The sequence below is a fragment of the Ovis canadensis genome, chromosome 8, assembly GCF_042477335.2.
Source record: "Ovis canadensis isolate MfBH-ARS-UI-01 breed Bighorn chromosome 8, ARS-UI_OviCan_v2, whole genome shotgun sequence".
NCBI lineage: Eukaryota > Metazoa > Chordata > Mammalia > Artiodactyla > Bovidae > Ovis > Ovis canadensis.
Genome location: NC_091252.1, coordinates 60,542,766 through 60,555,015, shown reverse-complemented (window position 1 = coordinate 60,555,015; position 12,250 = coordinate 60,542,766). Strand labels below are relative to the sequence as shown.

Sequence of the window (12,250 nt, the reverse complement as noted above, 5' to 3'; positions counted from 1 at the left end):
CTTTCACTCTCCTCACTTAGTATACTGCTACTCAACCTCTCCTCAACAGCATCTTTTCCACAAAGCCTTCTCTGACACTAACAGGCTGTCTTCTCCATATTCCCTCAGCATTTCACACATGGTTTTAATACAGTGGTTACAGACTGCACTGCACCAACCTGTTTATATGACTGTTTCTCAAGTTAGTCTGGAGCCATGCCAGGAAAGAACCCATATTCCATTTACTTTCAGCTTTGGGTCTGAGGTGCTTAAACACTTTAGGTGCTTAGAAAGTGCTTAGAAAACTTTAGACTCCGAGAACCAGAGAAATGGCAACATAAAAAGATCTCAGCTGGGTCGCTAGTGTTGAAGATGGAAAGATGAGACCATGAACCAGTTAGTAGGAGTGTCCAAGATGACCGGGTAGGAAGACCCTGAACTCACCTCCTCCCGTGGGTATAGCAAAATTACAACTATTTACAGATCAACTATTGAAGAGAAAGACCTGAAGACTAGCAGAAAATGTCTTCTTACAATTAACGATATAAAGAAGGAACCACAACTACAATGGGTAGGAGAGGTGGAGAAGAGTATAATCCCATACTCCCAAACCGACAGGAAAATTACAAGACCAGAGGTTCTTCCAAAGGAGCGGGGGATCTGAGCCTCACATCAGGCTCCCCAGCCTGGAGGTCTTGCACCAGAAAAACAAGTTCTCAGAATATGTGGCTTTGAACAGTGGAGCGGTTAACTTTCGGGAGAGCCAGAGGTTTGCAGGAAACAGACTCCACTCTTAACAGGTGCACACAAACTCTCATACACGCTGAGACCTATGGCAGAAGCAGTACTTCAAAAGGAGCAAAAAATAAGTGAGTGAGCCTGCACGAAACTAAATAACTTTTGCACCGCAAAACAAAAAAGGTCACCTACTGAACGGGAGAAGATAATTGCAAACGATACACCAGACAAGGGGTTGCTGCTGCTGCTAAGTCGCTTCAGTCGTGTCCGACTCTGTGCGACCCCATAGACGGCAGCCCACCAGGCTCCCCCGTCCCTGGGATTCTCCAGGCAAGAGTACTGGAGTGGGGTGCCATTGCCTTCTCCAGACAAGGGATTAGCATCTGAAATATATAAAGAATTCATACAACTCAAAAACAAACAAACAAAAAAAAACTAATTAGAAAATGGGCAGAGGACTCGAACAGATGTTTTTCCAAGATATACAGAGGGCCAATAGGCACATGAAAAGATGTTCAGCATAACTAATCATCAGGCACACGCAGATCAAAACCACAATGAGATGTCAATTCACATCTGGCAAAATGGCTATTATCAAAAGACAACAAATAAATAACAAGCGTTAGTGAGGATACGGAGAAAGAAAACCCTTGTGCACTGATGTTGGGAATGTAAATTGGTGAAGCCACTATGGAAAATAATATGGAGATTTTTTCAAAAATTGAAACTAGAACTGCCATGCTGCTGCTGCTGCTAAGTCGCTTCAGTCATGTTCGACTCTGTGCGACCCCACAGACAGCAGCCTACCAGGCTCCCCCATCCCTGGGATCCCCCAGGCAAGAACACTGGAGTGGGTTGCCATTTCCTTCTCCAATGCATGAAAGTGAAAAGTGAAAGTGAAGTCGCTCAGTCGTCTCTGACTCTTCGGGACCCCATGGAGTGCAGCCTACCAGGTTCCTCCACCCATGGGATTTTCCAGGCAAGAGTACTGGAGTGGGTTGCCATTGCCTTCTCTGAGAACTGCCATACAATCTATGAATTTCACTTCTAGGTATATCTTCAAAGAAAATAAAAACCCTAGTTCAAAAAGATATATGCACTCTTACGTTCATTACAGCATTATTTACTATGGCCAAGATATGAAAGCAATGTAAGTGCCCATCAATAAATGTATGGATAAAGAGCATGTGGTATATGTATACCATGGACTATTATCCAGCCATTAAAATTAAAAAAAGGAGTCTTGCCATTTGCGATGACAAGGATGGATCTAGCGGATATTACACTATGTGACATGTCACACAGAGAAAGGCAAATATTGTATGGTTTCACTTTTATGTGGAATCTAAAATGCAAAACAAATGATCAAACATAAGCAAAAAGAAACAGTTACAGCTAAAGAGAACAATCAACTGGTTGTCGGTGGGGAGGTGCTGAAGAAAAATATCAATAGGTAAGGGCGATTAAAAAAAAAACTAGACTCATTAATCAAAATTTGCAGAATTAATGTGTTCTTTCATGTAACACATTCCTTCATTCCTAAATTAGGTAAGGAACCCCATTCATAAAGGTATGTATTGCACATATTATTTTTATCCTCGTCTCAGATCATCTCTCAATTATCTTGTTTGGGGAAAGATGTTTGCTTAGTCTTAGTTTATGTTGTCACACAACTCTGCTACATTCTGTTTAATGATCAGATTGTGCTCCTCACCTTCACAAACTAAACAGCACAGTGTATAGGAAGGAGCTGATTTCAAATTTAGATCTCTGTTCATGAACCAACACTTTGGTAGGTTATTTAATCTCTCTGAATCTCCATTTGCTCAACTGTATCACAAGGTTAATACTTCTCTATTGTAGGGGTGTCCCAAGGTTTAAATGTGAAGTAATTAGCACAAATATACTCAATACATATTTATTCCTGTTTCCCCAGCTTGGTTTCTCTATAAGGAAGAATACAGCCTTTGCAAAACTAAACATAAAACGTTTCTGGTAATGGCACTATCTTGACCTCAGGGCTTTGAATGAAAACCAACTCACATACACACAAAAACTTGGATGCTGAGGTCCAAAGCTACCTACCCCAGACATAGTTTACGTGATTAACATGTTTTTATTATTCATGTTAACATGATTTTATTATTTCTTTGCTTTCAATAGCATGATTTTACTTTTTTGGAAGAGTGAAAAAAAAACTATTTTTGATGAACTCTAACGTTCCAGTGTTTTATTCCCATCCTTACTACAGAGTTGTTTAAATAGTGAAACTGATTCTCCCTAAAACCGAGTTCCTCTGCCAAGTTCCGATTAACCTCTCAATCCAAAATATTATTCCCTTTCTTGTCTAACACCTGATCCCCTCAAGACTGAGGAGGAGCATCAAAGAAAAGGGACTGAAACCAACCAGGACCTTGTGGGTCCCTCTTGGGTATAAAAAAACTTTTAGTTCCCTTCAGCCCTCTAGCTCTTCCTTGAGTTCCAAATAGGCAGTTCAAAAAGTTATAAATCCGGAAAGTGAGGGAATACAGAAGAAAAGGAAAAGCAGTCAATCAGGCAGGGAGAAGGCAGAATCCTAATTACCCCTCAGAGGATACACAAAACAATCTACTTTGAATTCCTCTACTGGAACTAGGTGTCCACCCAGGTTAAGGAGGGTTAACTGCCTGCTAGCTAAGAACTCAGACTGTTTAGAACCTAAGGAATGAAGATGTTGATCCTTTCTGACCCTGGTGATTTCAACTAAACCTTATACTCTCAACCACTGACTCAATCTGATATGGAATTCACCTGCTCAAGCACCTTCACGAAAATGCACAATACCTTTAGCTTAAAACCTCCCCGATTTTGCCAGCTGATAAGATTATGCTTTGGGAAAGGTAACCCTTGGCAACCCCCACTTCTCCGTACTTGAGGCAAGTAATAAATCCTTCCTTCTCATCTTTGGTTTGGCTGCGTCTTCTGCCCCTACACCCCTCAAGAGGCAAACTGTTTTCCAGGAACAATATGCCTCAAAATCAAGACAAATAGGGCCTCGTGTTACATTTGGAGTTAGCAAAAATAACGCTAGGACGGGCAGCCAAAATGACTGCAAGAGAAATGACTGGTTTTGAAGTTAGCTCTTTTCAAATGGAAATTCAGATCCATCATCAACTACACTTAGAACGGAACACTAACTTCTAGAGGGTCTAGGCATGGCCCACTGACTTTCTATCCAGCTAACGCTCACTGAGCTGCGGGGCGGTAAGCCGTGAGCGAAGCAATGTGCGCCTTTCAAGGTTTACTTTTCACCCTGAAAACTGATCTGGGCCGCAGGCTCAACCCTCTACCGGGTTTGCCTCGGCCGCTCCAGCACCTCCTGAAAGCCGAAAGCAAGCGGGAAAAACAAACAGGGTATCAGCAGAACCCGCGCGGCCTCCCGGTGACTGGGGGCTGGCTCGCAGCGGTGAAAGGGGCTTCGTGGCTCAGGGGTCCACCATATGCCAGTTCCCGTGCCCGTACCTGACTGGCGATGGACCTGCGGAAACCGCACGCCATGTCTGACTCCACGAAGCGGGTTCCAGCTGGAAGGTCCAGAACTTCGCTCCTCCCTTCTCTGCACGCCCCGCCTACGCGCGCCGGAAGCCCGCCCCGAAGGGTGCTGCCAGCCAATCAAACAGCAGCGTGGCCCGCTACTAACCTCCGCCCCGCTGCCGCGAGGGAGCGCGGGAAATCCCGAGTGCATCTGGAGTTCCACCGGTTGCAGGAGCCATGGCTACCTCTTCCGTGTCCAAGGTATGTGGGGGCGGGCGCCCATTAGGACTCCATAGCTGCCTCATTCTCTTGTGAAGGAAGGATGAAGCAGAGGTTACATTGTCCAGTTGTCCTGGCTCGAGGGGCAGGAGCGGCGGGCCGAGCTGAGGCATCTTTGCTCTGCGTCTAGTGGAGGCCAACTTTGCTTGGGGAGCGAAGACGCCGAAATGCCTTAGTGTTTTGCCTCGGAGGAGGTTTTAAGTTCTGCTTTGTGGAGGTCGGATCCCGGGAGGATGTGCCCTAGTCTGCCCTCTTTTTTCCTTCTGTTGTTTGTTGTAGGCCAAACGCTGTTGGGTACCGAGATACAAGTGGTAAACAAAATAGACGCAGATATTTTCATTATTACCAAAAGTTCTTTTAGGGCTTCTTTAGACACTGAGTGCCGCTTAATAATATTAGGAGTACAGCTGGAAGCTCCTGAAACTTAAGTTGTGTGATAAACCTGTGAATGCAGATACAGTTGCAAAGACTTTTCTCCCGTTCAAACAGTAAATTAATGAAGGATATACCATGGATTTAATTGTTAATTTTAATTAAAACCACGTTAGAATAAGATTATGAGATTCAGTACTTTGCAAGACTACATATTTGGGAAAAACTACAAACCATAGGATTCAAGCATACTGAAGTTTGAGCGACTGTGATGCTAGGTGCAAATGCCAGATGAGCTGTCACTGCTAGTAATTTTTTTTTTTTTAGGGTTGATGCTGTTTGTATTTTGCCCTGGTTATAAAGTTCATACGTTTTAAAAAAGTTTTATTGGGAGTATAGTTGTTTTACAGTGTTGTGTTCGTTTCTGTTGTTGTTCAGTTGCTAAGTCCTGTCCTTGTAAAACAAATGAATCAGCTATATGTATACCTAAATCCCCCCTTTTTTGAATTTCTTTCCTGTTGGTTCCATAGGTTTTGAGTGGTCTGTCCCCTAATCCTTTTTGTTGCTTAAGCTTTTCTTATTTTTGTATATTTTGCAGGATTGTGAGAGATTTATGGTTTTTTCTTTTTTCAGGAAAGCATTTATGACATAAGAGATGCTTGTATTGACATAATTATGAAGGACACCTTACGTAAATGAGAATCTTTAAGGACTGTTTCATTGGTTTATGGAACTGTCATCTTCCTTTTTGCTTTAAACTAAACTTCTCTTTCCTTGTCATGTTTTCTGGCTGTTGGCTTTCCTCCTGTCTTCTTCCATCTCCAACACCATTTCTTGACCAGTAGGTCAAAGTGAATAATGGTATTACTCCCGCTGCCATATATTGGGATCCATTTCCAGGGCTCTTCATGGTTCCTTTTCCTGCTCCTGAATCGCATGTGGCTATAGAAAGGAGGCAGTGACAAGCTTGTCATGGCACCAAAAGATTTTTCTTAAAAAAAAAAAAAAAAAAATTTTAAAAATACTTGTGTATTTTAAATCATTCGGTTAGTTGCAGATAAAATTGTTCAAGACACAATTCTTATTTTGGACCCTGCTTCCTAGGTAGCTCAGTGGTAAACAATCTGCCTGCCAATACAGGAGACATGGGTTCAATCCTTGGGTCAGGAAGATTCCCTGGAGAAGAAAATGGCAACCCACTCCAGTATTTTTGCCTGGAAAATCCCATGAAACAGAGGAGCCTGGCGGGCTACTGTCCATGGAGTCATGAAAGAGTCAGACACAACTTAGTGACTCAACAACAATTCACATGGCCAGTTTATATTTGTACAGCAGTCCTTGGATCTATCCTGAGATGGGTTTTCCTAGATATATTTCTTTCATTTTCCATAGAAATGGAAATCTTGAAGAAGCTGTCCATGATACAGCTTTAGGATTGTAGAGCAAACATAGGGCCAGCAGCTGGTGGCCTGTGTATCACTAGTCAAATAATATGAAACTCAGTGTAGCTAGGAAATTACCAAAAACATTATTTGACAAGTATTTATCCATTTTGTATACTGATTGCCTAATGTATATGTTAACACTGTCCTAAACACTGGGAAGACAGTTATGAGTTAAATGCAGTCTGTACTCTGAAGGTGCTTACTAACTGGGGAGACACTCATAAATAGCTATCTTACATAGGGAAAATAATTTAAAACAAAGCAAAATAAAGATATACAAGTACTGTGAGATATTAAGGGAAGGAATAATTCTTCTGATTAGAGAAATTGGGAAAGGGTTCCCAAAGCAGGTGAATTGGAGTCAAACTTTAATGGATAAATGAGTAAGGATTTTTTCAGATGAAGAAAGATATGTAAGGTGAATCAGTAGCCAGAATTGTCTGCCCTGCCAAGGTTCTAGATACTTGGAATTTAATTAAATAATGAATGTTTCTTTAGAGATGGGAAGGTGTCAGTATTTTTTATCATCTTGATGTTCATATTAATGTTCTTTTTTCACTAGGTTTTATAAAAATGGAGCTTTAATGGGTTTAAATTTCATCAGTTTTTATTTTCTTTGTCTCTTAGATTAGCTCCCAAAGAGTAAAATCAAAGAAGAGCTCCCCATGGGAGGGAGGAGAAAGAAGTGTTAAATTCCCTTGTTGTTTAAGAATTTCCCTTCTGTAATTCAGATTGAAGAAAGATGATTTCCTAGCACTTTAAAGAAATGCCTTAAAAAAATCTGTTTATTCATGAAATACTTTGTTAATCAGATTTGTCTACTCCTTGGCTGCTTTGACTTTGTGCTATTTTTTCTCTGTCTTTTTTGTAGGGTTGCTTTGTGTTTAAGCCAAACTTCAAGAAGAGAAAGATCTCTGTGCCAATAGGTAAAATATCTTAATATGAGATTTGTTAGTTTTCCTCCCTCAAGTGTGAACTAACCTAACTTCTAATGAATTAGTAATTCTCTTGCCTAAGCTTGCTTCACTTACTGTGTTGATATAGCAGTTATATTCTAAGGCATAGGACAAAGTGGTAAGGGCACTGCCCTAGGCTCTAAAAGAAGATGCATATGTACCTTCAAAAGACAAATTGAAATTTCCTTCAAAGGGTTACCGTTCTTCAAGAGAGATTGTCTTAAAAATCCCAGTGATTTCTTGGAATGAGGTAGGGAGAATTGACTGCACAAATGCAAGAGGGATTTTTTTGAGTGATGGGTTATGTTCTCTAGATAGGATGATTACGTAAGTGTAAACCTTGGTTAGGACATATCAAACTCTTAAATGGGCATATTTTATTATTTGTAAGTTATACTTCAATAAAATTAAATTATTAAAAAAATACTATCTTCTTCTTCTGAAAGTGAAGTGGCTCAGTTGTGTCCGACTCTTTGTGACCCCATGGACTGTAGCCCACTAGGCTCTTCCGTCCATGGGATTTTCAAGGCAAGAGTACTGGAGTGGGTTGCCATTTCCTTCTCCAGGGGATCTTCCCAACCCAGGGATCGAGCCTGGGTCTCCTGCATTGTAGGCAGACGCTCTTACCATCTGAGCCACCAGGGAAGTCCTTCTTCTTCTATTTATATCCAAATATCTGTTTAGTGGTCAAGTTAGAAGGCTTGACTACTTCAAACAAATCAAGATGTTGTTATCAGTCAGAAAATGTTTATTGCACTGGTTCTCAATTGGGGCTGCAGATTATTAGTTATTTTTACATATGTATTTAATTGCTTTGGGTCTCAGTTGTGGCACACAGGATCTTCATTTGCCACATTCGAATTCTTAATTGCAGCATGTGGGATCTAGTTCCCTAACAAGGGATCGAACCTGGGCCCCCTGGCATTGGGAGCATGGAGGCTTAGCCAGTGGACCACCAGGGAAGTCCCAAGATTAGAATCACTTGAGCAACTTAACCAAAAAAAAAAAACTGATTATTTTTTCAGTGTAATTGTAGATTCATGTGCAGTTGTAAGAAAAAGTGGAGAGAGTTCCCTTGAACTCTCACTCAGTTATCCCTGTTGGTAGCATATCTCGTGCCTGTAGTGCAGTTTCACAGCTAGCAAGCTGACAGTGGTCAGTCTGTCAACCTTATTCATATTTCAACTTTCTTAAAAACACTGATGCCCAGACCCTATCCCAGACCAATTGAATCAGATTCTTTGGAAGTGGGACCCAGGTGTTTATTTTTTTAAAAGCTCCTCTCAGGCATATTGAGTATTTCCACTCAATATTCAGTACTACGAAGATTCATTCTGATGGGAAAGTTATGTGCAGTTAAGTATACTCATGCGAAGAGTTGACTCAGTGGAAAAGACTCTGATGCTGGGAGGTATTGGGGGCAGGAGAAGAAGGGGATGACCAAGGATGAGATGGCTGGATGGCATCACTGACTCCATGGACGCGAGTCTGGGTGAACTCTGGGAGTTGGTGATGGACAGGGAGGCCTGGCGTGCTGCGATTCATGGGGTCGCAGAGTCCGGCACAACTGAGCAACTGAACTGAAGTATACTCATGCACTAATTTCATATTAAAAAAGAAAAACTGGACTATCCTATTGTTTGACTAAGAAAATAAACAGTTCAAATATATAAAATTGGATTTTTCTAAATCATCACAGAAAGTAGATCTTCAGAGTGTTAATCCTTCAGTTTGAGACCAGCTGGGCTTCCCTGGTGGCTCAGTCTGTGAAGAATCCACCTGCAGTGCAGGAGACTGGGGTTTGATCCCTGGGTTGGGAAGATCCCCTGGAGAAGGAAATGGCTACCCACTTCAGTATTCTTGCCTGGGAAATCCTGTGAACAGAGGAGCCTGCTGGGATACAGTCTATGGGATGGCTGAGAGTTGGACACGACTGAGCGACTGGCGCACACACACACACACACACGTGTTAATTTGTTTAATCCTCTCAGCAAACTATGAAATCAGTTTTAAACTGTTTTCTCCACTAAAGTATGTGAGGATACTTAGACTAGAAAGAACTTTCTCAGTGATAGTGCTAGCAAGTGGCAGAGCTGAGATTTGAAATCAAGCTGATTCCAGAGCCTACCGTCTAACCACTACTTAATACTGTCTCTCATAATGTGAGGCAGGTTTTTGCTTAGAACTTTTTGTGTTGAATTTCACCTGTAACTTACTAAGATTTGTTTAAAGATTTTTAGTATTAATGAAGCTAATATGTATAATTGTATAGTTTGAACTTTGAAGTACCTGAGGTGGTTTTTTGGGGGGATTGGGGGCGGTATTTATGTGCTGATTAAAGGCCAACAGATACTGTTTTAATATGAAACTCTTAGGGGGAACTGACCCTGATTATAAGATGGAGCAGAAATGAGGAAAATAAATTCAGATTTTAGCACTTGCTTTTGCTGGCTTCAGTTCTTGAAACAAATTGCCTGAAGAAGTAGGAAGATGCTCTGCATTCCTCACCATCTGTCCCCTTGGCTTGAAGACACTTGGGCATATATATAAAAGAATGGTACCTCTCCCTCGCCTCCACATTGTGCGGATGACTGCACATCTGTAACCCAACTGGGCAAGGGGTGGAGAGGGAGACAGGGAGGGCCAGGCAGCCTGGCACTGTAGGGAGTGTTCACCCGAGTAAAGCCTCTAGAGTAGGAGCAGGAAGGAATCTCAACAGCAAGAGCTTACCTCTTTAGCTCATCTTAATACCTACTTTTTTAACTTTTTACCTACCAGATCTACAAATGACAGCAGGTTAAAGTGTCCTACTGGTGTTTTTTCCCCTCCAAATTCTAATAGTTAGAATTATATATTTTGATGTAGCATAAAAAGTAATCTCTTGATTTACCACTTTGTTTTATATGCTTTTACTCTTCAAATTATAATGACTTTTTCACAATTAAAAAATAGATAAATTTAAAACATAAATAAAATAGCTTTTTCTATTTAAGGACCTGTGTTGTTCTGTTTTATCTCTTAATAATAATGTATCTTCTTGCTTTTATTTGGTTTGCATTTTTATTCTATATTCTTGTCTATCCTTTTACCATATGATGACTTCAGTATATTCTAAGGCTTTTGATAAATTTTAAAAATCAGTACTTGTCAAAAATTGAGTAACAATTAGAAAGAAGAGTTCCTCAACTTGAAAGAAAATTTCTATTCCAAACTATCAGTTAACTTTAAAACTTTTTCAAAGGATACTAGCAGCATCTCAGTGAAATCAGAAAAAAATATGTACTTTCTCAATTATTTTTTAATACCATGACACTTGTAGCTGCTGCAATAAAATATCTATCAGTAAACAACAGGAAATATGAAGAGAAGTGGAAAACTATAAGGCCAATAAAATATTTGAATATTTTACATATTCAAATATTAAAAGAGAGACCTGTAGTATTTTGGGATGTGAATTTTTTTTAGCATATTAAAAATGTCACTTCTTCCCTAGTCAATCTATAGATTTTACTTTATGCAGTCCAACACCAGTATAATTGTTTTTGAGAAGTGACAAAATTAATTTGAAAGAATGTCTTAAATTTTTTTGAAAGAGAATAATGTTTGATGGTGGTAGGGAGAAGCTGCATCTATTTGATATTAGAATGTACTACACAGCTACAATAATTAAAAGAGTTCAGAATTGGTATGGGAGTAGAGTTGGATTTGATAGAACAAAAGAAGTTCAAAAACAGTTTCAAGTGTATTTGTAAGTATTCAGACCATAAGGGCATCTTACATTGGTGGGAGCAAGGATGGATTATTCAATAAGTGAGTATTTTCTAAACTGAAAGTTTGCAACCCAAGTGTGAGTCATGAAATCAATTCAGTGGGTCCTGACAGTTTTAAAAACAGGTTGGAAAATGTTTGCTATCACATGAAAATGAGAAGTACTTTTATAGGACTTTTTGTTTTTCATAGATGTACATGTATAGGATGTAAATGTGTTCCTTAGTATGGATCATGGTTTAAAGAGTTTGAAAACTGTTGCAATAAATAGTATGTTGATAAATGTCTAACCATTTAGAGGAAAACATTCAAGAAGGATGTAAAATGCAGACTAAACAAAAGACTGTGCTATACTATTTCAGCTGAACAAAGAATAAGAATAGTAGCAGTTAAATGAATGAGAATTAAATGAATGAAAATAGAAAAAGAATAGTAGCAGAAAAATTAATGAGAATCATTTAGTAAAGGAGAATTAAATGAATGAGAATCACTTAATAAAGGAGAGTTCAAATATGTGAAGTATACAGAACCTTATAATAAGAGCAAATAGAGAAAATATATTAATACTAAATGTATGTACCTCAAACCAAAACCATTAAATAAACTATTAGAAATTTTTTAAAAATGATAGAAATACAATCAAAATTAAAAAGATTTTTGAACTTACAAATACCATTAGTATAATAAAAATATAGCTATAAATAAAATTAAATATAAAGGATACTGAATGTTACTTATTCTAAAATATATATATTTCTGGTGTTTATTAAAATTCAATTCTGTCACTTCCTGTGTGATTTTACACAGAGATTTCCTAAGTGTTACCATGTAAAAAAGAAACTGACTGATTTCTTTCTGTGTTTTTAGAGGACTATTTTAATAAAGGGAAAAATACATCTGAGGACAGTAAGCTTCGCTTTGAAACTTACCAGTTAATATGGCAGCAGATGAAATCTGAAACTGAGGTGAATCCCTTTTATTTTTTTAAATAAATAAGGTTTCTTTAATATCATACATCTCATGTTTGTTGGCTTCCCATTTTACTTTCTACCAATTTATAAGAGTATTGATGACATATAGTTAATCTTGGTTAAGCATAATATGTATATCCTAAAACAAACCACAACACCCTTGTTTCAAGTATTAAGCCTAGCTTCAGGTATTGGGATATATATTTACAGTGGTGGCTCCTATGCATAG

The 12,250-nt window shown here is 39.2% G+C and overlaps 2 protein-coding genes and 1 non-coding gene across 10 annotated transcripts in view; 1 reads left to right on the top strand and 2 right to left on the bottom strand.

Annotated features, from left to right (window-relative positions):
• Positions 1-4,341, bottom strand: part of RARS2 (arginyl-tRNA synthetase 2, mitochondrial) — a 74,016-nt gene extending 69,675 nt beyond the window's left edge. The window contains exon 1 of the mRNA XM_069598312.1: positions 4,219-4,341. Within this exon, the coding sequence (XP_069454413.1) occupies positions 4,219-4,254 (36 nt within the window). The 5' untranslated portion in view covers positions 4,255-4,341. The remainder of the gene's footprint in view (positions 1-4,218) is intronic.
• ORC3 (origin recognition complex subunit 3) overlaps positions 4,041-12,250 on the top strand; it is a 71,286-nt gene continuing 63,076 nt past the window's right edge. For 6 of the 8 annotated variants that reach the window (XM_069598303.1, XM_069598307.1, XM_069598306.1 and 3 more), the window contains exons 1-3: positions 4,407-4,491; positions 7,198-7,252; positions 11,918-12,015. In XM_069598303.1, coding sequence (XP_069454404.1) covers positions 4,468-4,491; positions 7,198-7,252; positions 11,918-12,015 — 177 coding nt within the window. In that variant the 5' untranslated portion in view covers positions 4,407-4,467. Of the gene's footprint in view, positions 4,492-7,197; positions 7,253-11,917; positions 12,016-12,250 lie in introns of all 8 variants that reach the window. The other 2 variants (XM_069598302.1, XM_069598301.1) reach the window with 2 other exon arrangements.
• Positions 7,855-7,927, bottom strand: TRNAC-ACA (transfer RNA cysteine (anticodon ACA)). The gene has a single exon. It is a non-coding gene; the product is annotated as a tRNA-Cys (tRNA).